This window comes from Rhamphochromis longiceps, linkage group LG11, assembly GCF_057381845.1.
Source record: "Rhamphochromis longiceps isolate RC_006_pf linkage group LG11, R_longiceps_female_GT1.1, whole genome shotgun sequence".
Taxonomy (NCBI): Eukaryota; Metazoa; Chordata; class Actinopteri; order Cichliformes; family Cichlidae; genus Rhamphochromis; species Rhamphochromis longiceps.
Window position 1 is genome coordinate 26,407,912 of NC_140567.1, and position 23,275 is coordinate 26,431,186.

The following is a 23,275-nucleotide window of genomic DNA, read 5'->3' on the forward strand; positions in this document are numbered from 1 at the left end:
TTGTTGACCTGGCCACATGGCGTGCTCATGGTCCGCACCTCGGGTCTTTTACACCGCAGCCTGAAATTAAAACCTGAGGGCATTCTTCACAGATTGATGAGAGTTCACAGAGTGTGGTTGAGCCTGGGGATGAGGGTGGCACAGATGCGTACAGCTAACGGGCACGCTTATGCGGTCGGGGAAGGGGACGCATTCATACACAAACACAGATGGACAGGTACAATGTGATCGCAACCTGTTCAGTCACCCTCACGCAGCCCAGAAGCATCCCTCATCGCTCTTTTCTAGATGGGGTCAGCGTGTCAACTAGCTCACCCTGGAAAAAAAGGGGGAATTAGGGACATTGTGAGTGTGTGTAGTTACATTTTTTGTTAGCATGCTCTAGGCCTTGTTTGTATATTAGGCCCGAGTCCTGCATCACTCATTTCAGCACAACACATCAAAGAGACGGGAGCCAATGCCGCTGTACACTGACCATATATGGTTCTTCCTTCATCATCCAGGCACTGGTTTAGCCCATTAGAGAAAGTAGGACAGAGCAGGGTCCTGATGACCATATTTGGCCGGGTGCTCTGTCCCCTGCAGCCATCTTGCCTGCCTCCACCGCATTGTGCCAGGGCACTGCTGCTCAGTTCCTTCCTTATCGTTGCAGATCCCATTTTCTTCTCTTTTCCTCTCCGTCTTATTTTCCACCGCCAGAACACAACCCTCTTCGTCCCCCTTTCTCTTTCTTCTCCCTCTTATCACTCCTTTCCCCCTCCTCTCTCCGACTCATCCTGTTACTGCTCTGGTTTGTCTTTTCTCCCCAAACCAGCTTCTTCCGCTCATCCACCTTCTCCCCGCTTCACCCCTCTTTACTGCTTCCTTTGTTCTTTCCCTTTTCATTGCTTCCTGTGTTCCCCCTTTTCTCTCTTATCCTTTCCCAGCAGGAAGCAGTGGCATCCAGGTTTACTCCGCCGGCTGTGCACAGAGAGCTGGGTCTGCTGGCCCCTGGCCTGTTCTGGCTCTATCCCTGTGTTCCTAATCAGCCCCGCTGCGTGAGGCACACGTGTTTGCAGATTCATTAACGTGCACACATTCTCACACGTAAGCACGGACACTTTGGTGATGGATGAGTTTTTGAGGGTGTTAAGCCTACATCTGCACACACCCACATCCATGTGTTTGTTAATGCATGCGCACTTTCACACACTCCCGATTTGTGTGGGCACGTTAGCACACACACACACACACACACACACACACACACACACACACACACACACACACACACACACACACACACACACACACACACATATACACACACACACACACACACACACACACTCCACCTCCTGGCAGTGGGTTTGATCGCCTGGAAAATGAATACTAAATGCAGGGCAAAATGGCTGGCAGGGATCACCTTGGCTGTGTGCAGCTCACCTCCTGCTCTATACAGGCATGAAACTGGAGCACCTCCATACCTGTCTCTCCACTCAGGATATTCTTGGACCTCACAGCTTGGTAAGGAGACACAAAGAGATTTTTGCTTTTGTTAGTAATTTTCCAGTAAGTAGAGAGGATAAAAGCTCATCATATGCCCTGGCTGTGGTATTCCCTTTGAGCTGTCAGCTTTTCCTTTTAGTGCCTCAGACGGGAAGGAAACACATCAGGCTTTGCTGTGCAGAATCTTTAAAAACACACTGTACACACGCACAAACACCCGCATATAATTTAGTGTCCCGTGCGTGTAAGCAAGCACACGACCACACACACATACATATGCAGAACTGTTTAATTTCCCCAGTCACAGGAGTCAAAGGCAGTAGCTAGCAGAGGAGTGGGCCAACTGGGAGCAGGTTTTCCTGAAGCTGATGGAGATCCAGACACATATTCACTCATGTGCATATTGCTTGGCTCTGGAGTGTAGTATTTCCCTCAATTTGTTTTCAGGAGTATGCCAGTCACATTTTAGAATGATTGAGTTTTACCTTTCTTCTGTTCTTATAATTGTAAAACCCAATTTCAACTTTGCAATATCACTTTATTCATGATTTTCAGTACAGCGTATTTACCAGTTTGAATACGTGTGCTCGTCTCTTCTCTTTTGTACCATTTTCACTTCCTCTTCACTAAATGCTCCACCTGATCAATGGGTGAAATCTGGATGTACGGAGGTCCAACACACAGCCTTTGATCAGCTTCGCAGACCTCGCCTACGTGTTGTAGCAGTTTAATGTCATCAGGGGCCAGTGACACAAACAAGCGGTCTGTGGGCTAATCTTGATGTTCGGTATCTTTTCGTGGTTCTGCTGCTCGTGTGGAACTCCACTGTTGCTCCTTTTCCCGCTCCAACCCACTTTTCGACCAGTCAGTATTCGACCTACGCATAGCGTCATCTACATCGAGTTACGTGCTGCTGGATCCTTGGAGGACTGCACTCTGGCATGTTTGCATTCCTTGTATACCCCTTAGAGGAGGCAAACACCTACTCAAACATACACAAACACAGCACCTTAACACAATCATAACTCTGCTTTGAACTGATTTGATCATAGAGTCCTGCATGTTTGAGAAACACATTTTGTTCTGTTTCCTCCACACTTACACTAAAAATACCTTTCCACACAACTTGAAAATCACAAAAAAATGAGGCAGTTGTAGCTTATCAACTTTTTCTTAGGTCTGGACTACATTAGCAGACTAACTTTAAGTCTTAATATCCACCAAGCAACCAGCATCCCGTGTAGGGTAAGGATTGTTTTTTATTTTAGCCATGTGCCGAATATACAGATTACTAAATTCGCAGATGTTACATTTCAGTACAAAGCCGTTAAATTTCAGTTTTTTATGCAAATAAATTTAAAAAACAGATGAATGTTAGTCAAACCTGTTAAAGCCTGGCTCATGAGGCAGAGTAAACAGAAAACTTTTACATTTCTTAACATAAGGGAGGAAACAGCATCACTGACTTCATGATGTGTGTTATTTACAGTGTTATTGGTGTGTCAGTAGATGGTGTTTGAATGTTAGGTGTGTGGTGTTAATCAGGCTAAAGCTACCCAGAAAAATAACAAGGCGCTGGGCGAATGGATAGAGCGAGGTGAAACATCCACCTCTTAAGTGCTCCAAGGAGACTGGGTTAGGGGTAGACTACCTCTACCTTGAGCCCTGGATGGTCTGCCAGTGTGTTGGTGGATTTTAGGAGGTTAATTATCTTTGGAGAGAGCATCTGTCCTTTGGGTCCTTTGGTTCAGGCTTGTTCTGGTGTATCCAGCAGATGCTCAGTTGAATTCTGATCTTGAAAGTTTGGAAGCGAAGCCGACGTACTGGGCTCTTTGAGACTGCTGCCATTGGGGACATGTAGGTGGTCTTCAACAAGTTGTAGTGGTACGAGTCAAAATAGTCCCTGCGAAATGAAAGACCCAAGGTATCCCCAGAGGAAAATGTTTTCATTTTTGTGTTTTATCCAAATTAATTCTTTAAAAACAGGTGAATGTTAATGAAACATGTTATGACTCATGGGGCATGGTAAATAATGGAAGAGACACAGCTTTAACTAAATCTTTCTAATTTACCAAATGAAGGAAAAAAACATAATTGACTTCATGAGGTGTGTAAGTCACAGAGTGTCAGTCATTAGAGTGTTTGGATGTTTGGTGTGTGGCGGTCTGTAAAATCAAAAATAACCAGGCCGAAGCGAACGAATCAAATAACAAGTGGCTGGGCGAGTGGAGAGAGCAAGTGGCTGGAACACTCTTACATGTGAGTACTCCAAGGACATTGGTTTGAGGGTAGGCTACCTCTGCCCTTAACCCTAGGTGGGATGCCACTGTTGGTGGATTTTGATGCTCAGTTGAATTATGATCTTGAAATTTTGGAAATGGGACTGATATCTTTGACTTTTTGAGGCTGCTGCCATTGGGGAGCGCCATAGTCACTGACATGCGCAATAAGGTGTAGTCCTATGAGTCTGAGTAACGTCTGCATACATTCAAAGACCCGAAGCTTCCTAAGGGAACAGTAGATTGTCTCAAGAAGAGCGACACTGTTATCTCCACCTGTCAGTGGGTTTAATATTGCAGCTGATTGCTGTCAACTAAACAAAACTAGCACACTTTGTGAAAATATCCCACAAGTATTCCTCCAAGCCTTTTTTCTTCTTTCTTATTTCTGCATGTGTGGCAGGAGAGTAGCATGGCTACTTGGATGGGGTGTTTACAATGCAGCCATGTCTGTGTGTTTATATGCGATTATGAATCTTTTTATGTATATGAGATGTGCTCGTAGTACGGTGGGAATGTGTTTGTGCCCGAGTGTTTGTGTTTGTGAGCGCGCAGTGTTATCAATCCAGACCAGACGACAGAAGCCCTTTAGTGGAGAGTTAGTTCAGTTTAGCATGAAGATGAGGTTTGGAGGCTTGTGTGTGCCAGTGTTACTTTTCCCGTGTGTATGTGTGTCACTGACTGTGTGTGTGCATATTTAGGTTATTTGTGTGTGTGTGTGTGTGTGTGTGTGTGGTCTTTGATGTCAGCTGGTGGCTGCTGCTGTTTGCAGTGTTAGGTAATCACAAAACACAATCATTCTGATCTATTCCTGAACCTCTGCCATTATATATAGCATTCTCCTTATCCACCCACAAACCCTCTACATTTTTCTCTCTCTCTCTCTCATACACACACTAATTTTGTCTTTTTTTCCCTCTATTTTCCATCTCTCCTCTGCTCTGCCACTCCTCATCTCTGTCCTCCATCTCCTACTCCCACACTCTCTCTATCTCTGTGTTTTGTTATGTTTTGCTGCTCTGTGTTGTGTGTCTCCGGGCTCAGGACATTTTTCTTGTCATCTCTCTTTTCCTCCCGTTCCCTCAACCGCTGCCCCTGAGCCCCACGCACACCCCACTGCTAACGCCCCTCCCACTACCCACCCTTTCTGCCCCGTTTCTCCCTAGTCACCTTCCAACATCTCCTCTCTACCCTTCCCGTCCTCCTCTTCCCCTCCTTTTTTGCCTTCCATCACATATGTGCACGCTGTCAGAGGGGGAGTATATTGATTGCACGCTTGGCTGACAGTCACACTAATGGACAACTTAGTGTGTGTGTGTGTGTGTGTGTGTGTGTGTGTGTGTGTGTGTGTGTGTGTAGTTTAGAGGGGGTGTTTAAACAGCAGTCTTGGCAATAACTCACCTGACCAAGCGAATGGCCATCGGGCAGGCAGGTGGACTGAGCAGTGCCGCAGCACACGGTGTGGCTTGACAGGCTGCATTTGAAAGCAAGTGAGCCAAATGTAGGGCAACTTTCAAATCACACCCTAGTTCTTCTTCTTCGGGGGGAATTTGTTTTTGACCAGACGCGCCAACGTGAACACACTGGCAATAAAACAGACGAGTAAATTCAGGAACTGCAGCAACCCGTCTTCCCTGGTGTCATTTTATATTGTTTTACATTTATCTCAGACATGCAGGATATCAAAAGTGCCGCTTTCAAAAGCACAGTGCAGTTTGTTTTTGCCAGATTCTGAGCCATGCTCCGCTATAATCACCACTGCAGCATGGACAGCAACAAAGTGTAAGACGTACAATGCAGTTAAAATGCTAATATGGGCAATTCAATTAAAAGTATCTCTTTTCCATCGCCTATAACAGTGTTCGGTGGTGTTTTGTGTCCACTCTTTTATGGATTATTATGGAAACAGAGAGTGGGTTTATTTTCTCTCTGGCAGTTTTTGGACATGGCCATGATGATTGCAGAGCCTAATGCAGCAGCAGCTGCTTTGACAGTAGAAAAGCTTTTGATATATGGTGCTGATCTAATAGAGAGAGAGACTGTGACATTTGTGTTCTGCACAGACACGAATACTGCACATGCATAACTCTAACTGTGCTATGAGCCCTGCATGCAAGCAGCGTAATTATATGATTTCTTTACATACTAGCAAAATGCATGCATCATTACTAACAAACCGCATGTACGTGTTATCATAATTGCCGCTGGCTTAGCGTGGAGCACGTACGATGCATAAATACTGTCAATTAAATTATATTGTGGGACTGTGCGTTAGAGCACATATTACATCACTTTCATCCTCATACCTCATGCTTTTAATTCATGTCATTTAATTTGTATTCAAACGTGGGAAGATACAGCTGTTAGGCGTGACAGCGGTGATAGTACACCACGAGTAGTAATTCAGATAAATAAGCAATTGAGTAAACACATTTCTCATGCATAATTAAGTTTAACCTGACCTAGATCAAGTAACATGAATGAGTGATTCTAATTTGAGTTGCCAGTTGTAAACCTTATAAACAATGAATGTGGACATTCATAATTCTGTAGTAAGCTGTGGAACTTCTAAGGCTAATGTACCATGGGCTAACTTAATGTATTATGCATCCACTCACCAGTGCCTGGTACTGATTTACTGAACAATGGAGCAAACAAATGCTAATCCCGCATTAAATATGGTGCTCTTGCATAAATATCCTAACCGACATTGCTTTTAGCATATGCTATGATCTATTAGCATAGAGGGATAACCAACAATTTAGCATGAGAAAGCTGAGCAGAATGTAGTGCAGCGCTGTTTGACCACTGAATGACAAAATGAATCACTTAATTAACCTTGTGAAGGTTACACTCTGGTCATGGAGACACTTGCACAAACACACAGTCTGAATGTGACCTGCATTTCTGCTGCAGATAAGCACAGAGGCGCTTTCTTTTCTTTGTGTATTCTCTGGCTGGATTCAGAGGCAGCCACTCTGCTGTGGAGATGGTTTGAAGAGCAAATTCGTCCCGCTGGTGAGGCACATTAAATATTAACTTAAAGACAGAACCCATGTCCAAATATTGAGAAATTATTCATCATTTGTAAGATATAATGTTTTTGATCATGTGAGCTGTTGTTCTGCGTCAGACCTCTGGCCTCTTGTGCTTTCCATCTGACCTTGATTAGAATCCCATTATACCCATGTTTAGATGAAATATGCATTGAAGTTAGCAGTTTGCTTCTCCAAAACACATTCTCAGCAGCCAAAAACATCGATAACAGATTCATCTGGCATTCTATCTGACCACGAGGCACATAAATAAAAAAAGCCTTTTTACAGCAGTGTTATGTTTTTGATTTCTAAATAGAATTTTTTTTTTTCTGCTGTTGATCATAGACTTCACTTTTTCCGGTGAAGAGGTTATGTGATTGGTGCTGTTTGTCTGTTTGTTGACAGGATTACTTAAAGGTACAGTCGTTTGTTTTGTGATGTTATTTGAGAGAATAAAAGAATAATGTATTCATAAACAGACATGGACTAGCGTGCAATGACATCTACCAACAAATTGATGCATTCTATCAACTTAGAATGAATCCATTAATCCATAAAAAAATCTCCATAATTGGGGATTGTGAAATTGTGAAAGCTGCCACGTTGCCATATTGCGGCGCCACCTTGAATACAGTGGCTGAGATGGATATCGACATCTCGCCTAATCGTGTTTTACGTGTGTGGCTAGAGACCAGCCATATACATAGTACACCAAAGCTGCAGCAGACGTCCAGAGATAAGAGAACTCAAAGGTGTTAGTGTGCTGTGGAGGGACATTAAAATTCATGCCTGCATCTTCAGACCTAAGATATGAATGATCATACCTACAGGGAGTGCAGAATTATTAGGCAAATTGTATTTTTGAGGAATAATTTTATTATTGAACAACAACCATGTTCTCAATGAACCCAAAAAACTCATTAATATCAAAGCTGAATGTTTTTGGAAGTAGTTTTTAGTTTGTTTTTAGTTTTAGCTATTTTAGGGGGATATCTGTGTGTGCAGGTGACTATTACTGTGCATAATTATTAGGCAACTTAACAAAAAACCAATATATACCCATTTCAATTATTTATTTTTACCAGTGAAACCAATATAACATCTCCACATTCACAAATATACATTTCTGACATTCAAAAACAAAACAAAAACAAATCAGCGACCAATATAGCCACCTTTCTTTGCAAGGACACTCAAAAGCCTGCCATCCATGGATTCTGTCAGTGTTTTGATCTGTTCACCATCAACATTGCGTGCAGCAGCAACCACAGCCTCCCAGACACTGTTCAGAGAGGTGTACTGTTTTCCCTCCTTGTAAATCTCACATTTGATGATGGACCACAGGTTCTCAATGGGTTCAGATCAGGTGAACAAGGAGGCCATGTCATTAGTTTTACTTCTTTTATACCCTTTCTTGCCAGCCACACTGTGGAGTACTTGGACGCGTGTGATGGAGCATTGTCCTGCATGAAAATCATGTTTTTCTTGAAGGATGCAGACTTCTTCCTGTACCACTGCTTGAAGAAGGTGTCTTCCAGAAACTGGCAGTAGGACTGGGAGTTGAGCTTGACTCCATCCTCAACCCGAAAAGGCCCCACAAGCTCATCTTTGATGATACCAGCCCAAACCAGTACTCCACCTCCACCTTGCTGGCGTCTGAGTCGGACTGGAGCTCTCTGCCCTTTACCAATCCAGCCACGGGCCCATCCATCTGGCCCATCAAGACTCACTCTCATTTCATCAGTCCATAAAACCTTAGAAAAACCAGTCTTGAGATATTTCTTGGCCCAGTCTTGACATTTCAGCTTGTGTGTCTTGTTCAGTGGTGGTCGTCTTTCAGCCTTTCTTACCTTGGCCATGTCTCTGAGTATTGCACACCTTGTGCTTTTGGGCACTCCAGTGATGTTGCAGCTCTGAAATATGGCCAAACTGGTGGCAAGTGGCATCTTGGCAGCTGCACGCTTGACTTTTCTCAGTTCATGGGCAGTTATTTTGCGCCTTGGTTTTTCCACACGCTTCTTGCGACCCTGTTGACTATTTTGAATGAAACGCTTGATTGTTCGATGATCACGCTTCAGAAGCTTTGCAATTTTGAGACTGCTGCATCCCTCTGCAAGATATCTCACTATTTTTGACTTTTCTGAGCCTGTCAAGTCCTTCTTTTGACCCATTTTGCCAAAGGAAAGGAAGTTGCCTAATAATTATGCACACCTGATATAGGGTGTTGATGTCATTAGACCACACCCCTTCTCATTAAAGAGATGCACATCACCTAATATGCTTAATTGGTAGTAGGCTTTCGAGCCTATACAGCTTGGAGTAAGACAACATGCATGAAGAGGATGATGTGGACAAAATACTCATTTGCCTAATAATTCTGCACTCCCTGTATATTTTATTTTCAGAAAAGGGGCCGCCATTACCAATGAGGTGAAAACACGAAGGAAAGAGACAACGCTACTGACATCGTATTAAAATGTCATCCTCTTCCACCTCACCTCAAGCCTCTCCTGACTTGGCATCAGGGCTCTAACACATGAAAATGAGCATACCCATATGGAAAAGATATATATATATAAATATATAAGTTTGTATCTGTCTTGTATGAAAAGCATACGAGAGTGAAAACACATATAAGATCCCTTGAAAAATTATATAATGAAACTTGTATGTTTTGGATACTTACTAAAAAAATATATGAAAGTAATGAGAAAGTGGCCACTTTCATGAGTAAATCATATATGGTTTTACTATTTCTTTTCCATATGGGTAAACACTATTTATGCACACTAATTTCCAATGTTGTTACTTATTGACAACAGATTAGACATGACCCTCCCCTCAGTTGTTGCTGAACAACAGCAACGCCTGGTTATAAGCTAACATTATGCCAGCTGATGTTAGTCTTAAGTGTCCTAAAATGACACTTAAGACAATAAAACAAATGGCAGCCAGAGTTGTTTGTCCTATAGCAGTCACCAGTATATAGGATTGAACTCTTGAATTAAGGATAAGAAAACAGAACAGTTGAATGCAATCTGCAATCTAGTGAAAATTTAGACGTGAAGTCCTGGTTGTCTATTAGCAACCAGGACTTTTAGAACGATTATTCACTTACTTCTTTATTACTGTTGGTTGCAATGTTGCCTCATAGCAAGAAGGTCTATGGTCCGTATCCACCAGCTGGCTGGGGCCTTTCTATGAGTCTTTCTGGAGTTTGCATGTCTATGTGGGTTCTTTTTGAGTGCTCTGGCTTACCCAGATAGTCCAAAGAAATCCCTGTTAGTTTAAATGGTGACTGTAAATTAGTTGTAGTTGTGAATACAAGTGTGATTGGTCTGTCTTAGCTCTGGTGTACCTCCCTGTGGACAGGGTCAGGTGGGAGTTGCTGGTTCAGAGAATATTACAAGATAAAATAGGAAACAGAATGAGACATTTTGCATCCTATCTTTGCAAATTACATTAAGAAGAAGAAAAACTGGGAACCATGGCCCTGATGCTCTCAAGAAAACATCACAAGCTAATTCAGCTCTACGTACTGTTTCCTTGCAGATCTAGAGACTCAATTTGTGCATGCTGTGGAGGCATTTTTAGCCTTGGTGGAAATTACTTTTTCCTACTGCTAATATTTATTTCATCATATAATTAATATATAGAACATATTATATTTGTTTAACTAAAAACCTTGCATTGCCTCAAATACTTTGCACATTTATTATGTAACACTGCTGAAACCTGATGCCTAAAAAGCTGTTTCCAACGCACCGTAGCACACAACATAAGTGGATGAATCCTCAAAATATCTTCACTTTTGCTCTGAGTGTGGCGTCCTTTTTTGTTTCCCAGCTGGGTCTGAGAGGTACTGAAAATGCCTCCTGCTTGGGGCATCTGAAAACAAAGTGCAGAATGCTGCAGTCGGTAATGCATTTAGCACAGATGGATACACAAATAAAGAGCTGTTTATGCAAAACGGATGCACACCAATGTTTTGAAAGTGTCCAGTCACTCCATATTTCAGTATTTTGCTGAATCTCCGCCCCTCTCCCCCCCTCTCCCCCTCCCCAGTCAGTTCCTGTCAGACCTAATAGTGTGATGTCTCGTCTTGAATGGAGATGACCAATTTTAGACTCAGTCATGGGTGTTAGAATTGTACAACATGTTCAGGACACTCACAATACATTCAGGCAAAAAGATTATTATTAGGAGAATCAAATTTTTATAAATATCGACCATTAGCCCCCGGTTAGACCACAAATTTGAAAACGTAATTACATGCCTAATTCAATGCGATTATTATGTATTGCAGATGATTAACCAGCTCAGCAATATCAATCCGAGCAATTCACATAATACCAAGTTTCAATTCATATTGAACAATTAGAATCTGGAGCAAGTAGTCATAGTACATACACAGCCTCAGGATTAGCATAATAAAATATGGTCAGATGAAAGCAGTTTTTATGGTCAGTAAGTACACATATTAATGTATTTATGGGCTGTTAGGCTTGTAGAATAAAATAACAAAAAAAGGGTAAAATCACTTGATTAAAAGGATAATTTATGGTGCAAACTGAATACTGAAAAGTCATTATTTTTTGTGTTGCCTACGTAGCAGCTACGTAGCATTTTCTATGCCACAATCTGACAAAGGACATTATTATTAAAAAGTATTTTCCTGGCATTTTCACTGTTCTGGCTGCAGAAAGAAAGACAACATGGGAGAGAAGGAATAACATCACCCAAGGTCAGGAGCTCTATCCATACCCATGTGTTTTCCAGCAGGAGACACGATGAAAAAAAGTCCCTCAGGGCTTCATTGTGTTATCCAATCGCTTCTGTGACCTTTTTAAAATGGATGGTGCAGTTGTTTTTCTTTTAAATGAAATGGCTCATAAAGAACTTGATCAATTATGTAATCCAATACAGCCACCAGCTTTTTTTCAGTTATCTAAGCACATTTGGGGATAAAAAGTTGAGTCATTTCATTTTTGCCTTTATTTCAGAGGTGGTATTTTTAGACTCAGGTTTTGGCGACAGCGAGATTTTTCCCACTTTGGTAACACTAAGGCCACAGTCAGTATTATCTTTTAAGGCGCAGACTTCAGATTGTCGCTGAGTCAACACAGATTGGCGATGTCTCGAGTCGCATGGCATTATTCACGGCTTATATTCACCATCTGGCGCTAATGCAAAGTTCTCAGCTATTTTAGCAGCAGCTTCAAAAGTAAAAAATGTATTTTTCATTCACTTATCCTCAGGCACAAACTCTCAACGCAACTCGAAAACAATGTCGGACAGAAAAGAAAATCATGAAGATAAGACGACAGATAATTACTGCATTTGTCTTTGTTAAATCTGATTATTTTTTATTCATAGCGCAGTGCCTGCTTCTAAATATATTAAAATAATGAGCTAAACAAGTAAATATGTGGCGAAACAAAAAAAGCTTTGATTCTACAAGGATGTGGAGCTGGTTGGGAAGTACTAGGACAAATGGAAGTTTCTGATTAATTGCCGTTCTTGCGCTCTTGCTAAATTTAAAGTCTCCCCCTTCTGTGATCGTTTAAACGATCAAGTCAAAGGCTGTAAAATGTTAAATGTCACAGGAAGACATTTCATGGAAACCGAAGATGTTTTTACATTGCCTTACAGGCTGTTTGAAAGTCTTTCATAATACCAGCAGTGATTAAAAAAATGCCCTTCATCTAACTTTGAGATGATTCAAGTCTTGTTCATTTATTACAAGTCCAGGCACATGCTTCTTTTTTCCTGGGCAAAGAAATAAAATTCTCACAGATTTCTTTGTAAAATGCTTTAAATGAAAGAGGTGGCTGAAAAAGCATGATGTAAGAGTTTGCTTTCTTACAGGATTTTAACCCTGGCGTTCCACATCGATACTTGGACCTTGTAAGAGAGCACGATCATTCCTGTCCTGAATGGGAACACTGGCTTGCCCTACATATGTGGGTATTTGCATAGTTACTTTGCATAGATGCAAGTGAATCCTTTTCAGATCCTGAACCGAGTCTGCGAAGTGCAGTCAGAGAGAATTTGTCTCTTGCCCGGGGCAGCTGAAAAACAAACCAAATTTGAGCATGCTGCTTTCTGCAGAGCAAATTAGTACAGACGAAAACACAAACCAGAAGCCCCACATGTAAACTTGAATCACAAGAGCACTTTTGCAGCACTTGGTTTCCCCTTTGACTTTTCCCTCTTCTTTTTCTGTTTTAGCTTTCTCCTCCCCTCCTGGTTGCTTTCTGTCGGCGATGAGAGTACGACGGCTTGTCCTGATCTCACACGACCAATTTTAGATTTAGCTGTGTGAGACAAAATTACACAAGCATCTGAGTGGACATGCAGCAAGTCCCGGTCATATATATACTACACACACCTGAGTCGAACACAATGTGCACTCTTGTTCCTGGTCACGTACTAGAAACACATTCTTTCTGTTTCTGCCTCTCACTACTAGAGCGTAATTACTCTCTTTCTCTCTCTCACACTCTCTCTCTCTCTCTCTCTCTCTCTCACACACATGCGCACACACACAACCACACACACACACTGCAGCAGCAAAGCAAAGCCCCGCTTCACACGACCAGTGGTCTCTGACTCCCCGATCTCTCATTTACTTGTTCCATCACTTTTCCTCGCTTCTCTCTTTTCCTCTCCTTCGCACTCCCCCCCTCCTCCTCCTCTCATCCTCGACTCTGTTGCCACGGTAGCAAAACCTGACAATGAGAGAGCGAGAAACGGAGAGAGAGAGAGACAGAGACTGAATGCCATCTGAGTCATTTTATCCTCAACCTGTGTTGGATGTGTGTGTGTGTGCGTGAAGGTGAATGTGTTGGATGTGTTTTTGTAAATCTTGTGTGTTGTGTGTGTTTGTGCATGAGTTAGCGAGAGAGTGAGCGCGGTGCGTGGGTGTCTAAGTGGGAGAGCTGCGTGGAGTCGGTTCAGCGGTTCATCGCAGAGCTGTGGCAGTGCGATGGGCAAACGCACCACCTTTGTCTGTCTCACCGCACGTAGCCGGGCCATTTCCGATTTCTATTTCATGTTCACCGCACGTTGTAATTTTAAAGTAATATCCTCTCAGTCAGACACACAACATTTATAACTCTGATATGCTTTTGTGATGCAACACACTTTCGCTGGCTGTACATAATGTTACATGCATCAACATCTCCGTGTTAATACGACGTCTTCGCGACACTGCATCAGCTCAACTTATGCTAAATCAGCTTTATTTGTATTAAACTGTCATGACATACAAATATCTCAATGGGTTTACATGCTGACTGTGGTGCTCACACAGCTCTCTAAGAAAAAAATACTACTGACACACACACACACGCATATAGAGGGAAAAAAAAATCCTTTAGCACATGAGCAAAAAGAACAATGAAAAGAATCCTCAGGAGAAGCAATCCAAAAAAGACATCCCTCCTCCGTGGATGGCCGGCTGTGCAGTAAGGAGCAGCAGTTGTGGAAAAGGCAACTACTATAAAAATAGCACAAAATTATAACAGTTAATAAAAATTCAACGCTCAAGACATTTCTACCTCAATGATGGGGACACACTTACATAAATTCCTATAACTAAACACGTAAAATCAGTTTATGATGAAAGCGAAAAGATTTTATATCCACTCTGACGTCCACCCAATAGCCTCCACTGATTTAAACTGACAGCGCTCTATTCTTACTCAGACATTGTTCTCTTCGCAGTGCCCTGCGCAATAATATCACTCTTATACATTCCAAGGCTTTGCTCTGAACGCAAATTTTAGCTCTCCAAACAAGCCAGGGGGCGAGTGAGTTCAAGGAGAGCTCCCTAATTGTGATTAAAGTGCTGTGCTTACATAAGCCACAGTTGCAACAAGTGGGAACTGCACCGACAGCTGGATACAGTGAGCCGCGCATCTTTTTGCATCGTTTGTGGTGAAAGCAGTGAACTGAATGTCACACACACACAAACTCACGCGTGCACACATGCCTTGGCTCTGATCTGAACAGCAGGTGGTACATATGCATGCAGGAGGGCTGAAATGTAAACTTGCTGCTGGCGCATGCAAACAAATAAAACGAAGACGCGCATCGGAACTCGGACAAAGAAAAAACAAATCAAATGACGCACTTACGCGTGAGCAAGCAAACACACACACACACACACACACACACACACACACACACACACACACACACACACACACACACACACACACACACACACACACACACACACACACAGAGTTTTGTTTGAGAGTTTGGGCATGTGCGTGCAGCTTTCGGGTGCCTGTGTGTACGTTTGTGCGTGACATACTCAGATGTGACAGTGTCACAGGAGCACGGTGGTTCCCCAAGCAGGCGGTGTCACCGACTGAGGGCCTCTTTGTCAAGGAGAACACTGGGAAGAATTTATCCATGTTCAATGAACAGAGAGGGAGAGAGAGGGGGGAGATGGGTGAGGGGGAAAGGAGAGGCTGTAACAGAGAAAGTGCACTGTCGAGATTGAAGAGACTGCTGAGAGCTAAGATGGGGAACGAGAAGAGAGGGGTCAGTAAAGAGACAGGGGTATAGAGTGTTCCTGAAGATGAGACAAAACAGATCGAGGCTGAGGGAGAGGAGATACAGGGATGTGAGAGAAAGCAGAGAGAGAGGAGAAGGTGAAAATGAGAGCTCAAAGTGTCTGCAGCACTGCTGAAAGAGGACAAGGTGGAGACATACGAAATATATGGAAGTATCTGAGTGACTTGCGTTGGCCACAATAGTGGAAATACCTGATGCAGTCAAGAAAGCCATGCAGTAAATCCTGCTAGTGGAATAGTGATGATGATGATGATGATGATGAGGGCTTGTTTTGCTTTCTTTTTGCCAATCTGCTTGATTATTTGTTGCCTTCACATTTAACAGAAGCTGGGGTAACATCTTCAACTTTTTCGTTTTTTCTGATCGACAGCCCAAAATCCATTTACAGTCAAAGGAAATTGCGAAAAATCAACACTCGATTTGCTGGATCCTGCAGTGGTTTGGCATTTATTCTCAGAAGGGATTATCAAGATTGATTAAAGATCTGCAGAAAATGAAGTTGCCTTTCTCAGAGACTGTCAGCACAGAATTGCCTGTCACAAATTTGGACAGTCATGTGTTAACGGTGCAGGATGAACCGTGCCCTTTCAATTGCAGCATCATGAATGGCTTTCTTACAGGAAGCTGCAGGAGTTCAGAGATTTCATCAATGCAATGACGAAATAAGTGTTTGCTTTTTAAAACCTGTAAGCCCGGTCGATCCTTCGCCTCAGACTGTGGGGTTTCAGTTGCCTTGTAAAAAAAGGGTTTTAAAGATGTTAGCAGAAGTTGATGTTTTTGCAGAAGCTCTAATGATAGGGTTGATTTAACACATTTTTTTCAGATTGCAGTTTGCAATGTTGATCTCAAATGAGAGAAACTCTTAGCATAAAACAAATATTTAGCACCGTCACTTTTATTTCTGCACTATTTCAAATTTGAATGATTTACTATAGCTGTTCATGTTATTGTGCCCACTGCCTTTGTAAGGTTTACTTTGCATTTGGAGTAGTTTTAAAATATGAGTGGAAGGCTCACTCTTTGTTATTCTGTGTGGCCAAACTAATATAACCTTTTATCCACCATTCTCCAGTCAAGTAAACATTTTCAAAAATCAAACTTCAGATAGACGGCTCACTGGTAGGCAGCGTCACATGAATAAATCATGGTTTCTCAAAATGTTCAACTTCACCTTGAAACCTTCAGCCTAAGTTTGAAAGGAATGGCAACGATGATGTTAAAATCCTTAGAAAGAAAAGTGCATTTCTGAAAAGAGGAAGAGAGAGAAGGACAAAGCTAAGCTAGAAGAGAAAGTCAGAAATGGGGAGATTAGAGAGGTGCATCCAAGGTAAAGTGAAGGGGTCCAAAGCCAAAATGCTGAGTCAATGCGACCAAGAACATGTGCTTCTGCTTTGATATTAGATGCGACACAAAGAGCTCAAGACATAATTCTGCCAAGAGGGCCAAAGTGAAGGGTCCCTAGTACTTTTCCACCCCCACTGTACACAAACTACTCACACACACACATGCACACAAACACACACACATTAACTAGACCGACCACTCGGCTCATTTTTGCTGTCCTGGGGTTAACGAATGCTCTGAAATGGCCTGACCGCGCTCATTCAGGCACGCTAGCCCAGCTGTCTGCAAACCGGCCGGCTCTAGTCAGCAGTGACTGTTAATTGTGAGAAAAATGAGCAAAATAGCACTTGTGTCCCATAATGGCTGGCGGTACAGTCTCCTTAAATCCACAGTCACTGAAGCCGTTCCACTTGCAAATTCAATTATAGGAATGATTCATCCTTCCATTATGATAACTGTCAGATTTTCTTGTGTCATACAAAGAGGCAGAAGGGGAAAAACAAATCATTCGCCAGCCCACCCCCTGCTGAAACCCTTCTCCTTCTCCTCTCCCCCCCCTCAAGCTGTATTTCTCCGTCTGATTTCTTTTTCTCTTTCTTTGCATTCCTCTATTTTTCCCCCCAACTCCTCCCCTGCTATCGCTCATCCCGCTTTCTTTGCCTTAGTCTCTGTTCATCTTCTCTTCATCTGCCTGGGGGTGCGAGGCGAGATAGCATTCCCTCGTTTTCTGATTCTCTCCATACACCCCCCACCCGTCCCTCCCCTCTCTCCTACTCTGCCATACAACCCACCCACCCCTTCTCCCCCGTGCTCTCTCTAGATAATTAAGATCTCTGATTTTACGGTTTTCTCTTTCATAATAGGCTCTGCAGACACTATAAGCGAGCCGCCAAGTCTGCAGCATTTACACACAAACAAAAAGAAGCACACACAAATATGCATATGTTTTCAGACAGACACACACACACAGTAAGATGAATGCATGCACCAAACAACTAAATCTCCAACTGGAATGAACGTCCACTCAAACTCTCCATTTTCCCTCTCTCTCTCTCTTTTATACACTGTCCTGCACACATGCACAAACACACACATGCACACAGAAAGTCAGGATATTTATATATTTTAGCTTTTGTGTATTTGTCAGCGGTGCCAGCATGTGGGGTGACTTACAGCAGGGTGCAGAATGAAAGCGAGCTAGGGGAGCTTGAAGCAGTGTTTTCTCTACAGCTCAGACTAGTCTGGCTCTGCTCGGCCCTCTTGCTGCTTCAGCTCCCTGCAGACTGACACCCGACTACTACAGGGACTCATCCATGTACTACTGTAGCAGTGGAGCTGGTACGGCCGCCAGAAACACAGCCCTCGCAAATTAAACACGGCAATAGTCTCTCAACATTTGCTCTCTATTTCTTTCTGACTGTGTGTCTCACCAAATTCCCCTCATCCTATTCTGCTGCGTTGCAGCCGCTTATTTTCTTTCGTTCACCTGCAGTGATGGAAGAGGTGCTCAGACCCAGAATTTCATGCCACAGTTATTGCGGCAAAAACCATCATAGGTAAAATGTATTGTTGCAATGATAATCAGAATTTCCTAGAAAACCATGAGTGCTAAAATACAGGTTTATACTGTTTTCTCTGGATTTCTATCGCCCGGCAGTGAATTGTATGTTGCACCTAACATTACTAACATAAAATGCACTTGAAACAATAGAAACAAAAAGAGGGATTTAAAACATGAATTTATGTGTTTGAATTAGGTGTTTATAAGTTTAAATGTATTGAATTGTTTGTATAAATGTTACTGCTGCACACCTATAAAATAGCGCTGTATAAGCTACATCCACAGTAACTAGAACTGGTGACCTTAGTTTTGATCACTGTTTTTCTCCTCTGGATTATTAAACATAAAGCTGTTTATAATGTCAGACAGTAATCAGACTTGTTGGTAATGTGACAGTGTTTCACTGCTGATTATTGACTATTGTAATATCACTCATATATTGTCAGTAAAAAACCAAAATTCTAATATGGAAAAGAAATGTAAGAAAACCTTTGGCATTTTTAACATTTAATATACAATCATGTAAGTTTTCACTGGACTCTGTGCAGGTCTTTGAAAATCTAAGTACATCCTTCTGTAGCTCTTAGAATCACTTATCGCAGCAATAGCTTGAATTCATTGTAACTATTTTTACATTAATTCAGGTCTGTGTGATTTGACGGTATCTGTTTGTGTGAGCCAAGATTTAAATTCGGCTGAGTTTTAGCTGTTACGGTCGCTCATATGACTTTAGAACATTTTGGCATTCAGAGGAGTTCGTGGTTGAATCAATGACGGTAAGGTACAGAGGTCCCGTGGCTGCAAAACAAGCCAAAATCATCAGCCCTGCACAACTGTGCCTGCTAATTGGTATGAAGTGTTTTTGTTAAGGTGCTGTGTTTTGTTTCTGCCGACGGTGGTGGTGCTGTGGATTATGGTTAAACATCTTCCACTTTGGTCTTGGCTGTCCAATTGTTCCAGAAATTTTGTGGTTTGTTCAGATCCAACTTTGCAAATCTGTGCCGTGCTGCCATGTCCTTTTCAGAAAGAAGAAGCTTTCTCAGGTAACCCTTCCAAACAACCACACTTGTTCAGTCTTGGTCTTATTGTACTGTCAGCTCTAACTGTTAACATGCTCACTGAGGCCTGTAGAGTCTGAGCTGTAGCTTTTGGGCTTTTTTGCTGTTTCTCTGAAGATTGCACATTATGACCTTGGAGTGAATTTTCTGTGATGTCCACTCTCTTTAAGATTGTGGCTCTGTGTTAACACTCACCTGAATGCTTTGATCGGTGACAAAGGGCTGCTGCTTACTATCCTAATTCCTGTAGACTCAATAAGAGTGTACTTAGTTTGCTACAGAACTGCAGCTATGAAATTTTTTATTTTTCACGACTGGCCTCTTCGTCTTTTTTATCTTTCAGTCACTCCCTTTAGAGGTCCCCACAGTAGGGTGCCTTCATCTCACCCTATCACTAGCATGCTCTTCTGTCACATCAACCCTCTGAATGTCCTTCTTCATTACATCCATGAATCTTCTTGGTGGTTTAGCATTACCATCCAGTAAATCTTTTCTTGTTATCTTTCTGTCTTTTTTACACAACTGTAATTCTAAAAATAAACATTTTGCTGTATAAAAAACTAGCAAAAAAGAGGCTGCATTAGTGGTACATGAGACATATGACTCTTTGTCGTTTTTTTCTACTTCTTTTGTCTTTGGGAAATAGTAACCATATGCAAAAATGACCTTTTATGTATGATAGAATATATTTTATTATATGCACCACATTAGAGACTAGTTTTTGACATACAGTGTGAGTAGAATTTTAATGGTGCGGTTAGGTGAGATAATTAAAAATACCCACTTTAATGTTGGGAGCTTATTCTACAGCAATGAGTCATATTTGTTTTACAGTGTGTTACACATTTTGTTTGATAATTATATTCCTTAAAAACAAACTATTTGATGTCAAACACATGTAGTGAAAGGAAAAACACACATTTCCCTTTAAATATAGTGCAAGTATGAAGTAACTTAGATTAAAAAATACTTGAGAAAATTGGAAGTACTTCAGATTGATACCTGAGTACAGTCCTTGAGGAAATATACTTTTTCACCGCTGCCTTTCTGTCTCTATACTCCTCTGTGTCTCCTCCTGCAGAGACACTTTCCAATCTCTTCTCTCTGTATTCAATTTTGCTCTTTTATTCCCTCATCGTCACAAGCCTATTCCCTCGGTTTGATTTTTTTCTCTTATTCTCCTCTTATTCTACTTCTATCGCAGATTTCCATCTTCTTCCTCACTCCCACTATTCCTCTCCTTGGAGTACAGAAACTATAATCTTCTCTGTCCAATGCTGTCAATAGCTCTCAATAACAATGAAATAGCACCAGTTCCTCCCCATCACTGATGAAGGCATAGCCTCAGTTCGGATCTTATTCGTCATCAGGGCAATCTGCTTCTTGGTAATAGCCAATCAAATGGCTCCTGTGAAATGCAGCGCTCCCATGATAGGTTCCCCATTGTTTTGATTGACTGCACCTGAGGGCCCGCCACTTCGGCTGGCCTCGATCAATACCCCATCACGCACACGAGGAAAGCGCACGCTCATACTTGCACTGGAATAAACACAGGGACACGCACACGTGCACACACACAATTTGGTGAAGAGTAAATTGAGAAGGAAACCACTGGTACGGCAAGCAAACAGAATACAATAGTAAAAGCCAGCAAAATGGAGTACTTGCAGCACCACACACAGTTGCGTTACAGCAGTGTGCCACGCTGAGCTCGTTGTGCGCTCAACTTTGAATTCGTGCACACAAACATGATGACAAGGAGGAACTTTAAACTGTTGGTGAACTACTTACTAGTTTCCATCTTTGCCGTGACACACTGTGTTGAACAGGAATGATTTATGGAAAACAATGAGATGGAAAATTGCTCCCATATTGTGCCTCTTATTCTATGTTGTGTCACACATACAGATGGCCTCGCATAAGCTCTGCCTCTGTTCACTTTGAACTACAGCGACCATAATGAGAGCGGCACAGCCATCTGCACGGTATGGTGTATGTTATTAGTATTACAAACATGTTGACGCGCACATTTGCCCACCCTTCGATTGCGAGACATGTAAAGTCAGGCAGGATGAATGGGAGGTCGGTTATTGCATAAAGAGCAAAGAAAAAGCAGAGGAAAGGGGAAGTGTGGCTGGTTCAGAAGACTGTGAAGATAGATTCAAAGCAGAGGGTTGCAGATTTTTTTGATGTTCTTTAAACATCAAAGTCAAACGAGTGTTGGAAAGGTGAGTGAGGTAAAAAAACAAAGATAACATGGACATCTCAAAGTGAATATGGCTATTAAAAAAAAGGACAGAGGGTGGAGGCGTTTTTATTCAACAAAGACAATCCTCGTGATCTGTGTCTTTGATGCAGACACAGTGTATGCTCCAATAATACCAGCTCACCCCTGCATGCATTCGTCAGGGTCTCAGGTCAGCCCCTATGAATCCATCAGCCCCCGTTCTCAGCTGCAAGGGTCAATTCAAGGTCCTGAACCTGAGTGTCCCTGCTGTCTGTCAAGACCTCAGACCAGTGAACGAGATGCTTGAAACAATCCCAAGTCAACACCCTCTACCACCATAACCTCCTCACCAACACCCCCCTCCCCCTCCCCCTAGCCTGGCTGTCACACAGCACTCCTTCCCCTCTCCTCTGTCTTCATCCCTCCCTTCATCTCTCCATTCTTTCACACCGCCTTGTCATGTTGTCAGTCAGAGCAAGGATGTGTCACTCCTGGAGAGAGCTGCTTAGCACCACTGGAGCTCAGCTGAGCTCCGTTTCTTTCTTTGTGTTTGTGTGTCTGTTTGAAGGTTGTGATGGAGGTTAGGTTACAAAAAAAACACGTAAATGCGTATCTTGTGTAGTGGGGGTGTAAGGAATATACATACACTGTTCAAGGCAGTTGTCTTTGTCATGAACTCTGTGTTTCTAGCGTATTGACATATCTGTGTGTTTGCATTTGTTTGCGCTTGTGTATATATGTGTATGTACAATAAGGATGTGCATGACTGACTGCGTGACATCTTGCGTGTCAGCTGTGATGTTTTCTTTGAACTGCCTCTGGAGATCCCTTCAAGGATGCATCCTGTCACTTCTAAACGGCAGCCTTTCCACAGGAGACGTGAATAGAGCTGTGTGTACTGTATTTTATGATTAGACAGGCTGTATGCATAGGACTGGGCTGCCTTGTGAAGTGACAGTGAACATCTTCATAGCTGATTTTTTATTGTATGTGCTGTCGAATTACAGGTGCTTCCACTCCGTGGGAATCTGACAGTGCAAATTGAAGATGAGCTAAATCATGACAATTTGAAGAGAGACCTCTTTAAAGCCAGGACAGTGATTTTTTTTTTTTGTGAAGTAACATGTCGTGTATTCCTCCGCTCCTGCAGGTGGCGGTACAGGCAGCCAGCAGACCATTCTCCATGAGGAGCAGTAGAAGATGCCGGCTCTGCCAGCACTGCTGCTGTCAATACACTTCCTCTCCTTCCTGCTAGTCACCATGCCGCCACGCTCCCTCAGTCAGGCCCCTCTGCTCTCCTCTGTCCGCATGGGTGAGTGGCCACCTGTCCTGCCATATCCACATAAAGGGGTCAAACAACTCTCATCAAAGACACACTACTTCTTCTTCTTCTTCTTCTTTTTTGTTGTTCTATATTGTTGTTCTCTATATGTGGAAATTACACAAATTCTATTGTTTTCTCAGTATTTCTGAGCTATTCGAAGGATGCTGTCAATCGGCACCACACCACAACTCATCCGTGCCCAAAATTAATATCATGGCAAAAGGAAACTTCTTGAAGAGTGTTCCATCTATCTATGCATCCATGTATCCATCCATCTGGTTCAGTTCAGTTGACTTCCATTCAGTTCAATTCATGAAGTGCCAAATCGCAACAGTAGTCACTTCAAGCCATTTTTTTTTATATTGTA

At 42.4% G+C, this 23,275-nt stretch overlaps 1 protein-coding gene across 3 annotated transcripts in view; it reads left to right on the plus strand.

Annotated features, from left to right (window-relative positions):
* The window catches only part of grik5 (glutamate receptor, ionotropic, kainate 5), a 94,486-nt gene that overhangs the window by 27,651 nt on the left and 43,560 nt on the right, over window positions 1–23,275 (plus strand). For all 3 annotated transcript variants that reach the window (XM_085423353.1, XM_085423355.1, XM_085423354.1), the window contains exon 2: window positions 22,735–22,896. In XM_085423353.1, the coding sequence (XP_085279479.1) occupies window positions 22,785–22,896 (112 nt within the window). In that variant the 5' untranslated portion in view covers window positions 22,735–22,784. The remainder of the gene's footprint in view (window positions 1–22,734; window positions 22,897–23,275) is intronic.